Source organism: Carassius auratus, chromosome 38 (assembly GCF_003368295.1).
Source record: "Carassius auratus strain Wakin chromosome 38, ASM336829v1, whole genome shotgun sequence".
NCBI lineage: Eukaryota > Metazoa > Chordata > Actinopteri > Cypriniformes > Cyprinidae > Carassius > Carassius auratus.
In genome coordinates, this window is record NC_039280.1 from 18,052,803 (window position 1) to 18,075,636 (window position 22,834).

The 22,834-nt window shown below is 40.4% G+C and overlaps 1 protein-coding gene across 2 annotated transcripts in view; it reads left to right on the top strand.

The window, feature by feature from the left end:
* Nucleotides 1-22,423, top strand: part of meis1b (Meis homeobox 1 b) — a 61,015-nt gene extending 38,592 nt beyond the window's left edge. Inside the window, exons 9-13 of one of the 2 annotated variants that reach the window (XM_026224547.1) lie at nucleotides 4,845-4,921; nucleotides 16,009-16,067; nucleotides 16,971-17,060; nucleotides 17,571-17,664; nucleotides 21,131-21,367. In XM_026224547.1, coding sequence (XP_026080332.1) covers nucleotides 4,845-4,921; nucleotides 16,009-16,067; nucleotides 16,971-17,060; nucleotides 17,571-17,629 — 285 coding nt within the window. In that variant the 3' untranslated portion in view covers nucleotides 17,630-17,664; nucleotides 21,131-21,367. Of the gene's footprint in view, nucleotides 1-4,844; nucleotides 4,922-16,008; nucleotides 16,068-16,970; nucleotides 17,061-17,570; nucleotides 17,665-21,130 lie in introns of both variants that reach the window. The other variant, XM_026224546.1, reaches the window with a different exon arrangement.
* The last annotated feature ends 411 nt before the right edge of the window (nucleotides 22,424-22,834 follow it).

The window sequence follows — 22,834 nt, forward strand, 5'->3', positions numbered from 1 at the left end:
TCACACAGGATAGAAAGAAATGTTCCCTTAAATAGAACATAGCGATAATAACGGTAATGTGGGTAATGAAGGCAGCGGAGTGGGGGATAGGGGGTTGTGGCTGATTGTAATTAACTGGTTAAATGGAACACAAAAAGACGTGTCCACAGCGATGGGGGGAGGATGTGTTCAGTATGTGGCCCTAGCCAAGCATGGGAGTTGACGGGTAAAGAAATACTGCTGGGATTCTGGCTTTTTTTTTTGCGGAGGAAGCAAAATGATGAAGAAAACACAGAGATGAAAGGTACTTCCAAAATAGTTCTACCCTCACAGTGAACCAGAGAGTCCTGTCTCAGGACCTGATAAGGAGCGCAGCTGGAGCTCATCCAGACCTCCTCCTCCCTCTTCTACATACACAACTCTCCCGACAAAGACATAAAGATCAAGAGTACACACCTCTCATGTTTCTGCTCTCATAGTCTGGGTTGTACCTCTCAGCTTTCAGGGTACAGTGCAGTAAATACTGGAATTCTACCCTCTCCCACGGAAAGGTCTCCTGACACCACTTGACTCCTCATATCTTGGCTGTATTCAAAACAGCGTTCTCGTCCATTGCTTAGAATTGGAGGTAAAGAGAGCAGAGTCAACCAAGGGTTGGGGGGAAAGTCTGATTTCGATTTTGAGCAGCAGTCTTGGGCTCGGAGAGAACATGAGAAAATGGGAGAGACCTGTTCACCTCTCTTATCTCGACGATAGGACACGGACTCTACGCTCTTCCCCGCCATTCCCTGTCTGAGGGGGCTGTGTAGGATGACTGGGAGGGACTATTGTTGATTCACTGCTAGACACAGACACACACACACAGAGATAAGATACATGATGAAGAACTAAGCATGGGGAGGACATTGTTGGCTTGGTATCCACCAGTGCAAAAGAGGCTGGAAATTCTGATGAAAGGAGTAGTATATTTGGACAAGACGTATCATTAAGATAGGCGAAAGGAAACAGGGAGGATGCGTTGAAATTTTCCATCTGTTCTTTAGGCAGTATTATTGCTTTCTCACTAAAGCATCACAAGACCCTGAGAAAACAATTCTCACCCAGTACCGCTGCCAAAGACGATTAAAAAAAAAGAAAAAAAAATACTCAGTTGCACTCTGACTATTATAAAATCTGTTGGTTTCTCTCAGCAAACCAGAATCTAAATCACACTGTTTTGACACATAGGGATAATTTGGTGTTTGGAGAACCAGACAAAGAAAAAAAAATGGTTTCCGAACATATCCACTTTTATGAAATACATCAGTATTACCAGGATGGAAAAGATGTGAGAACATTGTTCAAAGAGACAGAATGGAAGAACATTTGTAAAGAATGTGGGGGGAAAAAGGTCATTCTACAAATGTATGCATTTCACATACTGTAAGGTTCAAAACACCAACAAAAATAATATCCCAGTTATTTTAGCCATATAATTTATCTATCACCTGTCATGACTTCAAATAGACAGACACTGGACAATTTACATGTAAACTGAAGTTAACAGACGGGCTTTTGTATGAGCAGTTATTAATTAAAAGTGAATAAATCATATCTGGATGTTTTCCAGATATGACAAGTAAATAAGTGTAAATGGGGCTTCAGTCACTGCTGCCCCATTCTGCTCTAATACAGGTGTGGCTACCTTGAGGTCATTTTGACAACAAGGCTAAGGCACGTACGATGCTGTGGGCGGAAGAGCTTGACCCAGTTGGCGTTTGTACAGGAATCCTGTTTGGGTACTGCTAAATGCTCACGGTCTGAGCCACCTGTCAATCACAGAACAGGTCTTTGTGTGGGGTTTCTAGGATTTAATGAGAAGTTAGGACGGGATTAGGTTACATTTAAGTTGAGCTGAAACTTGACTGTTCATTTTCTCCACCCCATTGTGCATTGTTGTAACATTTCATTATGTAAAGTTGTCTAACAAGTTGCCTTAGATGACAGTCCTCCTCCCACTTCTTTTCTTGAAAGCGAAGCCAGTACAATGCATTCTTCATTCTATATTTAATTTTAATGAATCTCTTAGTTACCCATTCCTTCACAAGTTAAGACCATGTAATGACTGACAAAACATAGCTGTAGAAGAGATAGTTTCAAAATAGCGGATTGCTAAAGAATCTTGTATGCAAATGATCTGGCGAAAAGAGAATTTCTTGTTTCCAAATCATGTTATCTGAGTGTAAGCAAGCTAGAATTTAACCTGCTGTCCTTAGAAATATTTTGTGTAGGAGAGGTAGTGAGCAGAATACAACGATGTGTGAATCTAATCCGGCCCCAGTTCTCATACCTGGAATTGCAGCGGCCCAGAGATAGAGCCATTCTTTGTAAGCCGGCAGCAAAAGTCAGTAGTTGTGCTGTTACATAGCCTTTGGCACAGCTTACCCCTTAAAAGTCATGAGGCCTCTGATTCTTTTGCCCAGACATGTTCACTTCACTACAGGGCTGACTAGCCTTCATGCCACACTCAATGTCATTTTTTACCTCCACAGTTCATTTGTAAAGTTGAGCATCACCACTGTTCTCTCTCTGATGATTTGGTGAAGTACAGAACATGGCAGGGCAGGGATGACATAAATATGACGTTGGACCTATACATTGATTTTATGATTATAGTTGGAATTACATTTTTGATGCTCAAAGGCCTGCTATCAGCAATTATCAACGATCAGATGACAGCGAGAGAGGCTGGAATGTTGTTTTCTCACATTTCCAGTCTTGGCCCTGGTTTCACACAAACCTCATCTTTGTGGTTTACTACGATGGACACTTGAAACATATGATAAGGAAAAAAAAAAAAAAAATCTATTTAGAAATGGCTGGAGGCGACACTACAATTATAACTTTCTGCATGAAATTATCCACAGTTTGTTCCAATTACCTACAATTGGATCACATGAAAATGACAGAGCGACAGGAAAACAGCTCGCTTTCTCTGGCAGTACCAGTAAATAAACATGCATTCAGCAACATGAAAGACATTCCAATTTATTATTGCTTGAAAAAAGAGCAGACAACCCATGGCGCCAACCATTTTTATATTTCTGTTTGTTCATTTGGAAGCCTTGTTCTTATTATACCTCTGAAAGGGTGAATCAGAATCACAGTTGCCAGTGTCATCCTTTGCAATGCCATACGTTAAATCACATAAGTAAAAGTCAACTATATTCATAAGTGTCCTTTCCCTGTGACATACTTGGCTCCTATTTACTTTGCTGCAGTGTCAGGGATGTTGACTCACTATGGTTTGAGGACTAGTAGAAAACATTCAGTTTGCCAAAGAGATTTGCTAACTTCTGTGTTTATCAGCAATCTGTTGTCACTTTGGTTAATTTGTAGCCCAACGCCAAGTTAGAGCCTCTATCAGATTTTGCAAGGTTTTGTAATGGGCTTAGGCCCCGTCCACACGGACACGCATTTCTGTGAATACGCAAAAATTTTTTATCGGATAGGCGTTTCGTCCACATGGATCCGGCGTTTTCGTAAGGTGAAACCGCTATTTTTTAAACCGGGTCCCAGAGTGGATAAATTTGAAAACGCCGTCTTTGCGTTTTCGTCTGGACGGCTAATCCGTATATTTTCTGAAACGATGGCGTCATCAGCCCACGTCTCCCCCCTAGTCAGACACCTCTACGTCACGTAACAGCAAAAAAAACCATGAACAAACACTGAACGATTGTCTTTTTATTAACTAACATTAACATTGATTAATAAATGTATTGTTCCATGTTCGTTTGTGTACCACACGCAAGGTTTATGAGCATAGTCCAAGTCTTCTTCTCTGTTTTTAGTGTATCCTACATGTATGTATACTACATCATTATGCGGTTTCGTGTGGACGCGGATATTTCTTGAGACAAGGAAAAAAAAGATCGGATTGGGGTAAGCTCCGTCTCCGTGTGGACGGAGCCTTAGAAGGTCTGAATCTGTTAGCACAGTGAGACAAACGGTGCACTGTGCCATCCACAATACTGGAGGTGTCTAGGTCCACTTATTTTGTTAACAAAGCATTATATGAAAATATTGTACCACAGAACGGTAGAGGGGTTATTGCTATGCTTTATGACCGAAACACAGTGTTCTCTCTCTCTAACTAGGTATAAATATGGTGTAAACATCTTTGCACAATGTACCTCCCATTTTACATGCTCAGCAGGGGCCTCAACACAGGCTCTGTCTTGTCTTTTTCATGAACAGCACATTGTTAAGACTCAAAGATAGTGAAGCTCAATACTTCATACTAACGCTAGTATAAATCAAGCAAATCTCAACTCACCTTTATTCAAACAGCTGGATCAGCACAAATCAAGTTCTTAACTTAGCTGTATTGATAACTGTTCACCTTACTAGTATCACCCATGTTGTTACATTTTAGCTAACTGGCTAATCATCTAGAATGATGGTAATCTCACAATGATTAAAAAAGAAGAGGTATATGCCAGATTTGTGGTCTGTATTTCACACAAAGCTTCAAATATCCATTCTCTATCATGTATTCATGGCAGCAAGATGACTAGAATACATTTCAGTGGGGTTGCACGGCCCAGCACTCTAATTACTGTTTCTGTTCCCACACTTCACTTAACTTTATAATTGGCTTGCCTTTTTCACTGCCATTAATTACACAATTTCATATTCCATTAATGACTCTAAGAAATAGACACACCTCACTTTTTCACACTAATTAACAGCTGCTTTGCCACTTTTCTACACAAATGTGTGAGCAATGTCTCCCTTCTGTACCTCAGACCTTTCTCTCACTGCTCATTAATTGATTTATTTCTCATGTAATTTCCTGTTGTTTTTTCCTCTCTCTCTTTTATTAGCACCCATACCCTTCAGAAGAACAGAAAAAGCAACTGGCACAAGACACCGGCCTTACTATACTACAAGTGAACAACTGGTAAGTCAATTGTACTTTTGTGTTTACATGCAATCAATAGCTTCGCCCCTGGCAAGCGGTTCTTAATGATTTGAATTAATACACTCCCCTACCCCCGCTTTCGCTCGCCCATCCCATCGTTCTCCCACTTATCGCCTCATCTCCCTTTAAATCAATTCACCCAAAGGGATATTGCTGCCAGGATTTTTCAGACTTTTTAATTTTTTGTTCACTCATTCAAATATGAATCCCTGTGAGAACAGCTACTCTTACGCCTCTCTCAAAACCTGTCTGTCCCATGCTGACTGTGACACAGGACTCAATGTCTGTCTCAGCCTAAACGGCTATTTATTTTCTTAATTTACGCTATTAAAAGTTCCGTAAAGTTTGACAAAACCTTCACAGGGGTGTGTTTGTTACCAGAGATGGCTATCAGCACATACTTACTGTTATTAGCCGTGTCTAATGAATGGCCTGAGATGGGGAGTGGGGAGGTGAAAACTAACAAAGAACGGAACGTTTGATGTAAGAACACAAAGAACAACCTTCGCCACATATTTCTTCTTGCCAGACCCTCACAGAAAATTTAGTTCGCAAACTCACTCTACTCTTGTTCTCTAAGTGTCAGAAATTGATATTGCCAAGGATCTGATTACATGCCCTAATCCATTTTGCTGAATGAACCGGCCTTGATGTAAGCACTCCTAGCATAGGATGGGAGAGTTGCTTAAAAAAAAACGCATTCTGATACAAATTAGAAATCATAAATTATTAATTACTTCATAAAGGCAATCAGTAGCCTAATCGTCCAAATAGCCAAATATGAAACATTAAACTAGTTTTAAGTTACAAGAGAAAAGCAAAAGAGACTAGATCACATATATGCATAGCCATTTTTACAGAACGAGAAAACACGTATGCATACATTGAAGTGTTTTTACAACTGTTGTCATTGCAATGAAAAAAAAAAATAACTTAAGCATCTTTGTCATTTGTACGTGGCAGTTGCAATTACTGTAGAAACTGGTTTTTAGAATGGGCACAGTCTAATGTAGCTGCTGTGGATAGTGCTATGGAATGCCCATCTGAAAGTTGTTTGTACTAGAATACTTGTTGGTGGTACTATATCTTTTTAATACTAGAAATTATGCTAGCAATCATTATTTTTACAAAATGCATCGCTAAAGATATCACATTTAACTGTAATGCAAGATACCTTTGTATCCTGATTACATAACATTGTTATTCCATCAGGCTTTTCAAGGTTATTAACAACCAATCCCTTGCTATGTACACCAGATGTTAGGAGAGTGAGAGAGATGGGAGATGTATTAAAACCCATTACACAAAATGTAATTTCTGACAACATAATCCTTACCATTGTTCGGTTCTGTACCCTGGAGACATCCGGTGACTAAGAATGAGGATTCATTTACAAAAGTGGCCTATCGGTGGGACGCAGGCTGACGGACACAAGGGAATCTTGTTGGGGTTATCAATATCTGTGACCTCACAACAACCCATGGGAGATCAATCTTTCATCCATATTAGTTAGCAGAGAAAACACAGGCAATTACTTCACACACTATCCTGTCCTACCCCAGCATTTGGCTACTGGGCCAAATCATTGTTTAGCAGGGTTGGTGTATGTTGGAAGAATAGTCACGTTGCCTGTGTGTGTGGATGTGGGAGAAAGAGCACTTGTCTGAGCAAGTGTGTAAGCGATGAGCCAGAGGTGGTCAATTTAAGCGGTATTAGCTGCTAAACCCTGCATGCTGGGATCTTGCAGCCTTTTCTCAGATTGTGTGCATCAGTGTGGATGTGTTCAGATATGTGTGTAAGGGTGCAGATGACATGGAAAGTGTGTATGAAAACAGATGGAAAGAGACGCTCCGCACATTAGAGGTTAAAGAATAGGATCTGTCGTTTCATAGGCCTGTGTTTGTGCTTAGCAGGAAGCTCACCATTGGGTGTCTCCATGGCAACCCCTGGTGATGTTACCTCCTGACCTGCTGATTTTTAGAGGCAATTTCCCTAGCCGTGATTCTGTTTATCAGACTATTTATTCTATGATTCTGTGATTCTATTTGTCAAAGCACCGGGCCAATACAGCTTATTTCCAACATACAATACTCATGCAAGGTTAATAAGATAAATTCCAGCATTCCACTCTAGCATGTAAGCATATAGATTTCATTTTCTTAGCATGTAAGTCCATATCATTTAGCCATATCTCTGAACAAACATTTGTTGATTATAGGACTTCAGGGTGAACATGTGGAAACCACAATGTGACATCAAACAAACAGCTAACAGATGGAGCTAAACAAGAGATCAACGGAAAATGATGGCTTCCTTAAGCCCTGCTCTCATAGACTTGTTAACACACATGTATATTTCCATTATTGATGAGGACTCTGAGAATCTGCAGGCTGGGGATTAAATAAAAAATGCTAAAGGCCGCGTGGGGTGTGGATCACTTATGAATTATTGGCGCTTACATAACATGAGGGACTGCTGAAAATCTGGGTCTACATTTTAACAATCGACCGACATGGGTGTGTGCGTTGTTTAGTCAACATGAATTGAGAGTGTCTGAAAACTATTCTTCAAATCTGGATGATATGCAATAGACGTACACTTAGTCACACCTTTATGGGCACCCTTATGCACACATGAGCACAGACGCATACGCATCCGTGGACACGCATGAGCACACAGAGACAGCCTAAGATGGGGTAAAGCGAATGTGGCATCAAGGAGGCATCGACTGTGGGATTTTTATTTTTTTTAGAGGGAGATGTCAGAGCCTTGATAGGGATTATGTATAACCCCATAATGATGTAAAGGCACAGTCAGTTGTTCCACATACAAATGCAAAACTTTCCATGAGATTATGATAGAGTAAGAAAAAAGGTGTAGAGAGAAACAAAAGTTTTAGCCTTTGACGATAAGAGAAGTCATTCTCAGAACACTCCATAAAGATCAGTGATGTAAAATCAATGGGCGGGTCATCGGGTTTCACCTGTTGCCTGTTCTTCCCTTCCTGACAGAATTTAATAATCCCTTTAAAGATGCTGTTTAAACCTTAGGGATGGATTGTTTTGTCAATAAGGCGGCTTTTATGAACGTCTTAAAAGCATGGAGTGAAGTGTGGCGGGCCTACTTTAGAGAGACAGCGTCCACAAACCCTGGATCAGGTTTCTGTGCCTGAGAGAAAAAAGTGGTGAGAGCAAAAAAATAAAGAGAGAGAACTGGATGACTGGCATGCTTCACTTATCTGACAGCCAAGCCCGCCCAAGTCAAGAGAAGTTGAAACTTGTTCAAGAAAAGCTCTGGATGATTGCTCTATGAGCTCTTCGTGTGTAGTATCTGGCAACGTTGTTATAGCTTGGGGGGAAATGTGACCCCTGACCCATTAGGTATCTTGGATAGGCAGTTTTACCTATATGAAAGCAAAATCACAATTTAGATCAGTGTGGTATATCAGTTGTTTCTCCTACAACATGATGAGATTTAAATGGAAAGCAAATGGAGACTTGCTTGACAGCAAAGATTAAAGTTTATTTTCAAGACAAATTTATATTTAGCAAGGAACTCCATTAAGTCTATCACAGAGCAACATCTAGGAAGTAACAATTTTCTTTGGATTGTGTGTGTTTACTAAATCAATAATTCTAGATGTAGTGTACACTGACAACTTACTTGCTCAAGCTGAGCATGCGTACTTATGTGATATGTGAGTGTGTGTGTGTGTGTGTACGCAACACCGGCCCAAAGGATGCGAGCAGGTCTGGGTGAGATGAGCCATAGCCCATGTCCCGGAGCAGCCTTCACACAGCCTTCCTGTCAAGGTGCTTTAGCGTGAATATCCATGGCCTTTCAACAAAATACCAACACACCCTGGGGTCAAACCGCCATACAAAAGACATATTTACACCAGTGAGACACAGGCATGCTGCCCTACCTACACCCTCAAAATCCCCTGCTACATCAGGCGGAGATGGAGACATAGTGGAGAGCTCAGCTCCATGAAGCTGGATTGATATAGGGATTGTTTGCCTTTCTGCACAGTTGGGCTCAGTCTGTTCTCAAGTGTTTAACAATTCTGCCGTACTGGAATTTCAACACTTGCTCAGACCTGAACTCTGTGTTGTGTCAACAGCAGACAAGTTGGAGTGGTTCGGTGTGTGTGTGTGTGTGTGTGTGCTTGTGTGCATGCATGTGTGTGCGTTTAGTCATGTGAAGTCCTTTGTAATGTATGTTGGGCCGTGTGTGCATGTATGCGCGTAAGTGTAAACGGGACCAGTGCGGTTAAAATAGTTTCTTTGTTTCGGAGATAATGCATCTCTGTATGTGGAGATATATGTGCATGGATTGCTCTTTGGCAGTAAGTTGTCATAGGATATGTGTGTGTGTGTGTGTGTGTGTGTGTATGCATGCATTCGTACAGAGTCTGTGAACCATACAAGGGTGCACCCCCCTCTTTCTCCCCCTCTGTCTTACATCACAACCGGCTCCAGGCACTGCCTACATTTTTTCTTCTTTTCTCTACTTTATTATCCGCTCTTTTGTGGGGGAATGTGAACATGACAGACGGAGGGTGGATCGGCACTAGAGCATATTGGTTATGTTTATAAATCTAGGAACAGATTGGACCGCTGATTAGCGAGCCGACCACTGATTAGCTAATGAGCTTTTAGCATTACAGTGATTGCAAGGTCACGTTGAACTTCACCCCTCCAACAACAACCACAAAAATATACATGGTAGAGCGAGAAACACTTTATTATATGCATTCTCTACGTATAACACAAGTATAAATATAAAAAAATATATATTTATACTATCTGTCATTGGTTGGAAACATTTATTTATTTTTTTACATCATGGCAACACTTAACTATTAAATATAACGGTGCATGAATCATAAAATGCCATGGTACTTTATATAAAAGAATACCCAATGTGATATCAGCATGGTGCGATCATAGTTTTTGTTGGGGAAGTTAAAGCAGCATAGTGACTAAACTTGTCAGACCACAAATATTAAGCTTTCATTTATGGTGTCTACTGGTTATTCAAATTACTGCACCATCAGGTGGTAAAGTAAAAATATATATATATTTTTTTAATCAGGAAAATTCCTGGTCCCTGGTGTGTGGTTAGTAATGCCAGTCAGAGATTACGTGTTAAGTCATGTTTGTGTGTTAATAGAACTGGCGGTGCCAGCATGAGCTCTACAGCACTCGGCAGAGACCACCACAGTGACAGCTAGGCGGAGGCCCCATTAAACCTGCCGCCGTGATGTCATTTCCTCTTTAATGTGCCACGTGCTGCCACACACACGGCTGCCAGTTGACGTCCCAACACTGTGCGGCTGTTAGTTTGCATGTTTGCCCAGACAGAGGGGCAGTGCGTTTGCCTCTCATCAGGCTGCACTAAGAGCCCTCAGAGATAGACAGCAGCATGGAATGGAGGGTGGTTCAATGTTGTGTTTGTAAAGTGGGCATATGATGGTGTCCTCCCTCTCTGATGTATTATTGCTCTATTTCATTTGCTCTCTCTGGGCTGGGTGGGGAATCAGAGGAGAGCAGGCAGGCCATGTTCATGCCAAGAATGACCTCATAGTCCCCGGCTCCAGAGGAGTGGGGAACTGTCTCTGAAACATGTCCAGCTCATCGCAGCAGTTGCACTCTGCTTTGTTTTTCATTGGTCGTTTGAATGCTGCAACAGGGGTTGATCACAGCAATGGTCTGCTCTTGCCTAAAGCTGGAGGTTTTCTGGTCTGAAGTCTGCATATGTCTTCCTGGCTGGGTTGATCTTTTGAGCAACTCATAACAATCTCTGCTACACCCCTCTCTCCTTCTCACAGACCGGCTATGTGTTTATAAAATGTGTTCCTTAGCCCCCAGGCGGCGGCCCCACTCTTTAAAAGCGGCTTTAGAGTGGGCTTCACAGCCCTGTTAATGGAAAAGGTTTCGACTTTGTTTGGTGAGAGGAGCTTGTGGGGGTGCACCAGGGTGAGTTTGCTGAATTAATGGTCAGCCTCTGTTGGAGGGGGGCTGGTGCAGTAGGCCAACCCTAACTTGAGACTTCCCCAAAAGCCCTCTTTACATCTCATGTATTTTCTTTGGGAAAGCTGTTTTGCCTTGCTAGAGTGTACCAGGTAATCCTGGTAAAGTCTGGGAATCTCACATACACACTGCAAAGTTTTCGGGATGATGACCAGATTTAAATGTGAGATTGAATTCCCCAAATTAGTGTTTGGCATGAAAATAACTATACAGATCTCACAGTTTCATGCAAGAAACCTGAAAGCCACCAAGTTAGGGATTAGCTGGTGTAAGAAACTACAACAAAATCTGCAAACATGTCAAGACACATGCCTATGTTTCTGTGGTTTTCTAGCACCACACCTCAGATGAGCTGTAAGGCTTATTTTATACCCCTTATTCCCCGACCCCTCCACATACCCCTTCCACTTGTCCTTTGAAACAGAGTGTCAAAGGGTAGCGGTGAAAATATTCCTTTAACGATTGGGACACCTCTACTATGCCGTCACAAATCATCATACTTACATTTATGTGTCTTTTTGTTCACCCAGACAGCCATGTTGCCGAGATAATTCATACCCCTGTGATAGTTTGACATGTGGTCCTGAAAAATCTTAATTTGAAGGGCTGTCTAGCCCTTCCCCTACCCTAACCCCTTCAACCAAAAGAGAAATGAGACAGGGGAAATGGGAAGGGCTATGGGGTAGAATTGAGATTTGGCCTAAGTTTATAAAGAAGAATGACATCACTGTACTAACAACTAGTTCGCATTCATGGCTCCTGCTTCCCTAGACCCAGTAGAGTTGGTTCTACTTATGGGATTCCACCAACGCAGGCCAGTCTAAGAAGAGGGGCTGAGGGGGAGGCAATGTTATTAAGAACGTAACGAAAGGGTGAGAATGGCAGGAATATGCAGTGCGAGGGGAGGAAGAGGGGTGTGATGTGGCTGAATGGAACTGTCTGAGGTGAGAGATGCATTTGGGTGTTGGAAGTTGGTCCTTTATGTACGCCCCATTCCCCCTTGTCTGTCTCATGCTATGGAACAGGTTAACGCCACTCATCCAGGCCTGGGTTGCTATGCCGATTAAAAGAAGTGTGTAAATATATGTAAATATATATAAGTGTGTGCGAGTGAGTGAGTTCGAGCGGGTGAATTGGGGGGAGACAACAGTGTAAATGGAATTTGTGCAGCAAACAGCTGGACTAGTTTATTTAAGCACAGGCAGGCCATAGCGACTGACCCCAGATTGACTTGGAAAGAGGAGGAGCCAGGGTGGAATTTTATGACTTTAGGTTGAGATGAGATGTTCGTATTTATGAAATTTCTCCTTGAGGCATGCCAACATGTGAATGACTAATTACTTAAGTAAATGGATCTCCAGAGCAGATACTGATAATAAAGTTGGTTTCACCAGAGGGGTCTTATTGTGTGATTAGCTAGTTGAATTATAGCAGTTATCATTTTAACTGGTATGGGGGAAGCTACTTAAAAAAAAAATAGTTTGCCAAGATACAAGCTACACATTATTTGAAATTGTTAAACTACAGTTGAGCTATAATTTTGAAAAAGTAGTTATTTACATTACAAGCTAACAAAACAAACTACATTGTAGCTAATTAGGAAAGCAATCTTATTTTACTATTTGATGATCCAATATAAGAATGTATTTTTTTTTTTTTAAGTATAATTTAATTTATATAATTTTAAATTGGCAAAAAAAACTCAATGAATCTGAATGAGCATTTCTGAATCTCAATTAGGTTGACAGCATTAAATTTTACCTATAAATTCATGGCCAAAATGAACATAATGAACATAAGCTTTTATGAAATAATTTAATTCATATTTGAATATATATATATATATATATATATATATATATATATATATATATATATATATATATATATATATATATATATATATATATACATACATACATATATATATATATATATATATATATATATATATATACATATATACATATATATATATATATATATATATATATATATATATATATTTAAAAATGTCACAGAGGGACTCAGCTATTTATTTATTTATTTTAGATGGAACAAATCAGTGGATATAACTTTATGCATGAATGTTACTTAGTTTGATGTGCAACACTGAAAACGACTATGTAGCATTGTCACAAAGCAACTTGTAACTGTAAAACTACAATGTTTTGAAAACATCTGAGCTATTGTCACACTACTAAACTGTAGTATGTAGCTATTTTTTGCGAGTTACATACCAACACAGAGTTAACACAATGACTAAATCGATAATTTTAACTGTTAATTATCTTAAAACCACAACATCTTTTATATCTTTTCAGTTAATGCATATTTTTGCTGAAGATTCCTGTAGAGCCACAGATGCAGATCCAAATCATCAGATCATTCTATTCCATCGGTATTACTGATATGCCTGTTTGTGGGTTTTTAATATACATGTAAATGTAGCTGAGTGTGTTGAAATGCGATTTCATGAGTGAATTTGGTCCTTCGTAGTCATGCATGCGCCCCCTCACACAGTTTACATATGAGAGAGAGGGAACGAGCAAACGAAGGGGGCATTTCTTCGAAAAATGACGTACTTCATATGCATTTAGATAGACATACTGAAATATAACCTTTTGTATCTTCAATCTGAATCTTTCCAGCAATGCTTATTAAATTATTCCCTAATTGGTCACGCAACAAAGGCAGCTGATGAAAAAGACAATTTCTTGCTTTTAATTGGCCATTTCACGTGCCGTTTGTGCTACACCTGTGTGTTTGTAATGAGAGTGGGATATTAGCAGAGGCCCTGGCAGACCCGACAGAGATCAGATCGACTGTTTGTAAAAGCGGGAATGAGCAATAGCGATCCAACATATTACGAAACATGCGCTAACAGAATGAGAAGAACCAAGCCTCCGTCCAGGTTCATTTGGCTCATAAACTCGCATTTCAGTCTTTTTTTCCTCATCCTTTTAGTAAAGCTGTGTATTTTTAACCCTCCTCTTTTTACTCTACTTTGGAGGTGCCACTGGTGGCGTTTTGCTTTAAAATAGCCCCCCATTGTCCCAAGCAGGGCTGAATAGTTGGCTTCATTGTGTGCCTATGGGAAGTAGAAACTGAACAGGCCATAAACGCAGTCCTATAGCGTGGAGAGGTCGCGTAAAGGTGAACTTTTACTTCTAATGGAGGCTCCAGCTTTAGCCTGGCCCGTATGGTTCTCTGCTCCTTTTGATTGCCTTCTTAACCGTCAGCGCCAGGGCGTCCGCCTGGCTCACAGAACAGAGCATGACCATTCTTTCTCTTTTTCCTCACACTCCTAAACCCCCTCCCTCACCCTCACCACCTCTCCATCCCCCTGCCTGGTATTGTGTAGCACTTGTCCTTTGTTCCAGCTTTTGGAGCATCTGGCCTTAGATATAAGAATGAACGAGAGAGGAAGCTTAAGATACCTTTAAAAAAAAAAACAGCCATTTCCACAAAAAAAAAAAGCCAGCGGAAAAAAGACATAGGGAGAGTGAGTGAGCGAGGGAGGAAAATCCAAACGACAGAGGTCAGCAGATAGACAACAGTGCCCCCCCTTTGACCCCAGCCTGAGATGAAGGCAGTAAATGGAATGCCTAGCCTGAGACTCCCCCTACTCTCCAGCCCGCTGCTGGTGATAAAACTCCAGACATTCTCTCATTTGATGGTGCAGTGCCATGTCAGTACATTCCTCCCCTGATCTTTTTTTTTTTTACTTTTTGGTGATGTCGTAGAGTGATATTGGTGATATGAGAAAGATTTTGATCTCTGGTAAAATAAATGTAAAAAAAAAAAAAATCTAGTTTTACACCATGAGAGACAATCTATTACAGTAAAATTACTATGGGTAAACATCCAATTTATCTTGGTATGGATGGATGGCTCACTTAAATATTGTTCAATAAAGCATAATTTATATAATAAATAATAATTTATATAATAATAATAACTACATTGTGAAAATTTATTATATCTATAGTGATAAAGTTAATTATCCAAACTGCAGGTGGTTTACAGCTGCATTTTCCAATGACCTAAACAAAGTCAAAATTTAGAGGTGGAACGATGCGTTTTTATAATTAATAGAGAAGAAGTTTAACAGATGCCTATGTGAACATTTCTTTGTCTGTTAGTCGTGCTCTTTCTCTTTATCTATTGCTCTTTCACTCCACCCTAAGCTCTCCTCCCTTGCTTTTCTCAGCCTGAAAAGAGTAGCGGGGCTATTGTTTCCTTAAAAGTCTACTAATTCCCCCCTCAAAGGATGAAATGGAAGTGTCCAACTGTGGTAACAGCAGGAGGACGTAAATCAAGTTGGAACCCCTGAGCATAGTCTCCTGGAGGTGACCAGGGTCACAGGGTCACTAGAGGGGATTTAGGCACAACAAGGCCAGAATACTCCGATGTATGGTGCAAAGAGGCTGGGGTCAGAAGCTACAGGGGCCAAATATGTTTTTGTCACAAATGTTATGCACAATATACAGAATTGCAGAGCAGCCTGTTTTTTTTGGCGGGAGGGGGTCTCCTCACTGAACCCCTAGTTTCATTATTCTCCCTCTAGGGAGACAGAATGAAAAAGAAAACATGGCTTGTACTTGTGTTCTTTGACAATGCAACACTGGTTCATATCAACTGCCTTACATCTGGCATCAGGGTTTGAATGGTCCAGTGGTTTAAAATAAAGTTGTGAAAAAAAGAACTACATAAATAAAGGAAAACACCACTTTCTTCAAAGTGCAATTGTGTACTTCGCTTAGTAGGCAATATATATTAAGCTAGCACAAGTTTGTACAAGTCGTAAGCTTTGTGAACATTTCTGTTTTATGGAACAACTCTCCGACACTCCCACTGGAGTACTAGAGGATTAGAGAAAAAAATCCCTCAATTACCCCTCTGATTAGCTATCTGGGCTGATCTGGACAGCAGCAGGCTTGGATGTGACTGTGTTTACAGAAAAAGATAGCAAAAACTCCAGTGACTTTTCAGTCATATGTTGCATCTTGTTTTTTGTTTTTTTCACAGGTTCATTAATGCAAGAAGAAGAATAGTGCAGCCCATGATCGACCAGTCCAACCGAGCAGGCAAGTCCCCCATAGTTTCTGTATTCAAGTCCCGCAGGCGAAAGCCCCCTGCAAGCCATGCACCCGGAGGCCCACCTGCCGGTAAATACTTAGCCCAGCCTGGATGTCAGCAATGATTGACCACTAAAATCCATCCAATTAACCCAAAGCACTAATCACGCTGACTTGGGCACTATATAACCCAGTGACGAGGGGAAGCAAGCAAACACGTACGATGGATTAAAGTATTGAAACAATAACTACAACTGGATCTTCTCTATCCAACTTAGAATACTGGAGAACATTGTAGAGTTGTTCGGTCAAGTACAGAGGATATAATTCTTCTTTTTTGACTTTAGATTTTATTTTATTTAAGTAGCCATATTTGCCTTCCAGTTCAGTCTTCCTGTTAGCGAACAGTGCCCCTGGTGCATGGCTTGTTGTTGGACTGCTGTAAATTTTATTACCTGTTATAGGGTTCAGGGGGCATGGTAGCATTAAAGACTCAGTAAAGTTCAAAGGCATTCATTGGGTATGAGCTGTTGTTTTTGACCAAATAACTCCCAACACACACAAACACACACACTTTGACAAGTGTGAACTCGCGGTAAGTACATCTCAATTAGTTTGTTTGGGGGAGGAAAAAAAAGATAACTTTGGTTATCCTTAATTTTTTGGGGTTGTCTAAAAATGTTTCCTGTATTACAGAATATAAGCTTAGCTCTATGTTTCCAGTACTTAAGCTCCATTGGGCATGTTCTGTCAAGTGTTTTATCTCTCATGAAACCCAAAGAAACTGTGTGAAATGCCTAAGTCTGCATGTGTGTTAACAGATGATGTTTCTCCTGTGACTTAAACTTAATTAAAAGCACTAATTGACCACTGTTCTTTTCTCCCACATTCCCTCACCATGCCCTCCTGCAGTAAGTCAAGGAGCTCCCTACAACCCAGATGGTCAACCCATGGGAGGCTTCGTGATGGACGGCCAGCAGCACATGGGAATCAGACCACCTGGTAAGACCTTGGCGTGTCTTCTCCTCTGACATCTCCCACCTTCCCACAACCCCCCTTTTTCTCTTCCGCATTACCTCCTTTCTCAATCTGATTCTAAGACCCTTGGTTTGCACAGGTATGGTCTAATGCATGACACCCATTTTTCCTTTCATGTTTCCTTTCTGAGACCTTTGCTTTCTAATACCCATCTTCCCAGAATTTGCTCTTTTCTCTGAATCTAAGCCTCTTCCAACCTGTGTAACTGGTCACTGTTGCTAACCACTCATCCCCTCCCACATACCACTTAAGCTTCAGGATTTATCCAAAGACAGGCTTCCTTCCAACCTTTAGCATTTGAATGCATTATTTACTTGTTTGTTTACTTGTATTGTACCATATGGTGTCCTTCTCTTTTCTTTTAATAAACTGGGAATTGTGCTTTTGTTTCTTGACCTCCTGTCTCTGACCCGTGGTCTGTTTATTTTCTCATCTTTCGGCATCTTCTTCTTCGATTGTTTTCTCTCCTTCCAGGGCCTATGAGTGGGATGGGCATGAATATGGGCATGGAGGGACAGTGGCACTACATGTAACCTTCTAGTTAACCAATCGCAAAGCAATGGGGGAAGTAAGTACAAAAGCAGGGTCACCAAGCATCCACAATTTCTGACATGTTTTCAGCGATTAATTTGAGTTGCTTTTATGAAATGGGACAAACAAAAATGTCTCTTTTCCTCCAGACAACAAGCTGCTTTCTCTTGCTTACCAAAACTAACATTTCCTGTACTTGTGGGTGACAAGCTACGTTCAAGAGTTTGTCTGCTTGTGTACGTGTGCAACCTGTGCTGCCCTTTCTTACTTCTGAACATTTCTGTCCATGTTACTAAACAATGCATAGAGTCATATATAAAAAGGGGAAATGAGTGTGGGCGAAAGAGACAGAGAGAGAGAGAGCAGCAGGAGGAGGAATATCTGTGTGGGGAAAGAGGCAAATGGAGGGTGAGGGGATTGAGATTGGGGTTTTGGTCGGAGAAGGGGAGGGGTGTGTTACCATAGCAACAGACTGATTGGCAAAATGTAAGCAGTCTGGAGCAGTGCAAGGAGAGAAAAGTGCATGTCCCCAAAGTGTCATAAATCTGTCTCCCTACAGTTGATGCATGAGTTACATTTATACACCAACCTGCGAGGCAATGCACAAAGAATCGCTCTCTCACCCTGCAGCCAAATACATAGCCACACATTTGGAAATTATGCTAGTCTTGCATGGAATGTTTTAGGTTGAGCTGCTTCTATCGACCCTGACTTGGTCCACTATTTTCTTCTCTGTCTTTCCTAATAGGATTACTAATGGCAAAGGCAGGGGAGATGAAGGAGTGCAAAATGGAGGTGTACACAGCAGGGTACACAGCTTAGTCCAGCCTAATTGACTATATCCAAATTAAATATGCCATCACAAGCGGTGTGACAAATGGATTTGACTTATTCAGTATACAAAAATAGCGATCATTAATACAGCCAAGCACAGAATACCTCTGTTGTCAAAGAGACTCTCTACTTCACTGTCTTTAACCAAGAGACATGGGCTGATATCACAAGCTCTGTGCTTTAAAATGTCACGTCCCAGCTTTGTGTGCGTATCTAAACACCAAGAGTGTTTCCTGGTGTCCAAATGGCTGCTTACAGCAGCTGCCATAGTTCCCAGAAGAGGCGAGAGAAACCTGGTTTAAACAGCCTCAATTTGCTTACCGAATTCTGTAATTGGGCCGCGTGTGGAATCTTAGATGAGATGGGTTGAGGGGAAAAAGAGAGCGAGCGAGAGGGGGAAATGAGGAAAGAAAAAGAGGCAGAGTGTGACAGAAATATGTCGCCATGGTGAAGAATGCCTGGTCTTTATGGCTTCATTGCTGAAATTTCCTAGCTTGTCTAATTTAAATATTGTTACTATATTTTCTAGGTCAATTAAATGTAAGTGATGTGTTTTATACTTCGCGACCAATTAAATTAATAGGTTATTACAAAAAAACGTTATCTTATTTGATTAAGAGACCAAGGCTTCATTATATTTTATAAGCAATTTTCATTAGTTGAGGAATTCTCCTCAAGGCAAGATTAAGCAGTTATTTGCTGGGAAGTCCCAAGACCTGAAATTAAGGTGTTCCAAGCAGTCACACTGCAACATTTCTTAAAACCAAAGCCAATTAAACCTACTTAGCAAAGCGTTATGCTTTCTGCCCATGACGATTATAGAGCTTATAGCTCTCCAAAACAATACACCTGTCAGCGTGGATAAAGCCTAGTTACTCAAGCAGAAGAGGACTAGCCTTTGATAAGCAAGGGAACAACTGTTTTATGACCATTTCCCCCCTGTACCACTCTTTGTGTTTCGTCAACAAAATTAGCCAAGAGTGGCCAAAATTTTTTCATTTTAATTTCAAGACAATAGTGAGAGCAGAAAGCATTAATTATGGGCATATGGACAAAAATGTCACCCTCCCTGTCCATACTTGAACGCAGCTGGTATGCTTTGGCTAGCTGGAAGCTCTGCTGGAGACTCCTTTGTCTGAAATTTCATTCCTCCCATTCATTAAGCAGAAGTTTGTTAACCTTTTGCAGGGTCAAGGTACCCATTTTCTGCTCTGAACTTTTACTTTTAAGGGGGTAAAGGGTCTTCGGGGATTTGGCTCCTGTATTGTCCATGTCAAACATCCCCTGTTGATTCGGTCCCATGGCACCTCTGAAAATAGACAGGCAAGGAACTCAATGTATTGATTGACTTATTAAGTGAAAAACCACATTTGCAACGTCTGCCCTTTTCACATACAAGCATTGCTTTTCTGATAGACTGGATGTTTTCCTTCCTCACCAAACAACGTGTTCAAGGATTGAAATCAAATACAGCTGATGACCCCTCAAAAGCTCGGGTCAGTCCTTTAGTGGTAAATAATTGCAGGGGCATACAGATTACCGCTTCAGTGCTAGTGCAAAACACCAACTATTATATATGTCATTCTGAACCTGAAACCTAAAGACCTACAACCAGGGAAATAACAAAAGAGCTTTTTTTCTACTTGTGTTTGATTTGTTGCTTTGTATTGCCGCTGTCACAGGGTTAGTGGCCTTTCTGCTAGTGGCACGTGCACGCACCCAGGTAAGGCCTCTCAAGTGACGGCCTTTGTAAATTTTCACCTTTCGTCTTTAATTTAAGCACAATGGTGGCGTTTCTCTGAGGGGCACTCAGAGCAAGCCACAGACCTTTGCTCATTGTGTTTAAAGTGAGATAAGTGAGGGGAGAACCTAGAATAAGGGCATGGCTTATTTTCCCTCATTTGTCATTGTTGTGGCTTCCTCTGGCATAAAGACTTGGCTCGTGGACACAAAGCAGTTCATTTCCACCTATGTGCCATTTAGTGTTAGACTTTCATTTATATAATTTTGAAAGTGCAACCTTTACTAGAATGTTGTTAAAATGCAGAGAGAGAGTAGATTTATGGATGAAAAATGACTGTTGTAAAAATGATAATAAATATATATATATAAAGTCAATGCCTTTTAGAATATAAACACATCACAGTCACGGTTATTTAGTGGTGAGCAAATTATATAGCAAATATAATAGCAAATTAAGCCTAATAACAGCTACATATTGACCTTCTGGTTGACCTTAGTGAAGGACAACCTTCCGGTTGACTAGTCAGGTATGACTGTGGCGGATTCCAGACCTGATGGATATGACACTGAGTACAGATCACTGGTGCAAGCAGCAGTAAAGTGCTATGTTCAGGCCAGTAAGTTAGTCCCTAGAGAGTCACCCTCTCCCACTACACGGATTCTTCTTCAAGTCTCTTCCCATTCATCACAGAGTACAGTCCTCTCTCAAAGGCTTCATGCTTTCTGGTGCTGTGATTGTAGAGTCAAACCTTCCTTATAAAGGAAACGATTGGTTTGATGAGCTTATTATATATATATATATATATATATATATATATATATATATATATATATATATATATATATATATATAATGTTATGTCTGGCTATTCCAAATGCATCATCAATTATCACTCTAATCTTCTCTTTTTTCCCTTCTTCCTTAGGACTACAAGGCATGCCAGGGGATTACCTGTCACACAGCGGCCCGGTGGGTATGGCTATGGGGCAACCAGGCTATGGCGCCTCCCAGATGCCCCACCACCCTGCTCAGTTGCGGCACGGCCCTCCCATGCGTTCCTACATCCCTGGACACCCCCACCACCCAGCGATGTTAATGCACGGAGGACCACCTCACCCTGCCATGCCCATGTCAGCCTCTAGCCCCCCTATGTTCAATCCAGGAGACCCTACCATAGGAGGGCAATTCATGGACATCCATGCCCAGTAATTTACTAAAACGGATTCTTTAAATGACTGCTACAGATAGACAAGGAGCTGCGATTGGTTTTTCTGGGGCTTGCCAAGCACCGATTACATACTGACATTTTATCGAGACTGAGGAGCTTGCATCTTGGCTATAGATTCGGACCAAGAAAAAAAGCCTGATATCAGTACATTATGGGACACTTTAAAAGGAGGTGCCCTTTGCTTAGACACAAAAAGAGAGTGAGAGAAAGAAAGATTGAATTTATTACTATATCAGCCTCTAAAGGGGAGGGATGAGGACATACTGTATACTGTTGTAAAATTGCATTGGACTTTCATAAGAACTGGGAAAAAAGTATTGTAAATGCTATCGTATTGTTCTGCATATTATGTTGTTTCTAATAGATTTTTTTAAAAAAGGATGTGAACTTTTTTCTTTCCACACTATGTGTGTGCCATTTCCATAGACTTTTGGCCTCCTCCATAAATCACTTTGCGTTTAAACAAGAAAAAAAATATATATATGTGAATAAATCAATAATTCATTGAATACATGTTTGCCAGGCCATTTTTTGTCCTGCGGGAGGGTGGATTTCCCATGACCTATCATGGCCTTAGGAAGAAACTGAGTGCTATTCACCTGTCTGAGCCACATCCTCCTGTCTTTCAGGAGGCCTCCATTTTGCATTCCCAATTTGTACATCATAATGGAACTGCCCCCAAATCAAATTATTTTCACTTAACTTTACTGGATGTGTGAGAAGCTGAATGTGAAAAACAAGCATTTGTGTGTGTGTGTGTGTGTGAGAGAGAGAGAGAGAGAGAGAGAGAGAGAGAGAGAGAGAGAGAGAGAGTGTAAAGCCAACCCATCAAACTTTCAGCTAAATTATAAATGGGATTTGGGATTCATCTATGCTTTTGATTAAGCAAACCTGTTTTTGGGGATATTGGTTTAACATGTTGCTATCACTTGTTTGAAATTTGAAGAGTTTATGTATACATTGTAAATGAATAAATTTTGTGTAAAAAGAGGAGGGAACTAATTTTCATATATTTGTGGGTTTCCAGACCTGGTTTGATTTTACATAGGTCTGGTTCATTATATGAGGCTGTTTACTGACCCAAACGTTCAGGTTTTGAATACCAGTCATTCACAAAATACTACAAATACTATCAGTATTTTGGGTAACTTAATTCCACAATGTTTTCAGACACCAAATGGTGTGATACGGTTTCTCATTAACACATTTTGGTTATTTGAATCATTATCCAACATTAGATAAATAACTTATAAAAATAATAATTATATATATATATATATATATATATATATATATATATATATATATATATATATATATATAATTTAGAATATATTATTTAGCATTATTATTATTATTATTTATTTTAACATTTTTTTGTCATGTTATTTTAATAACATG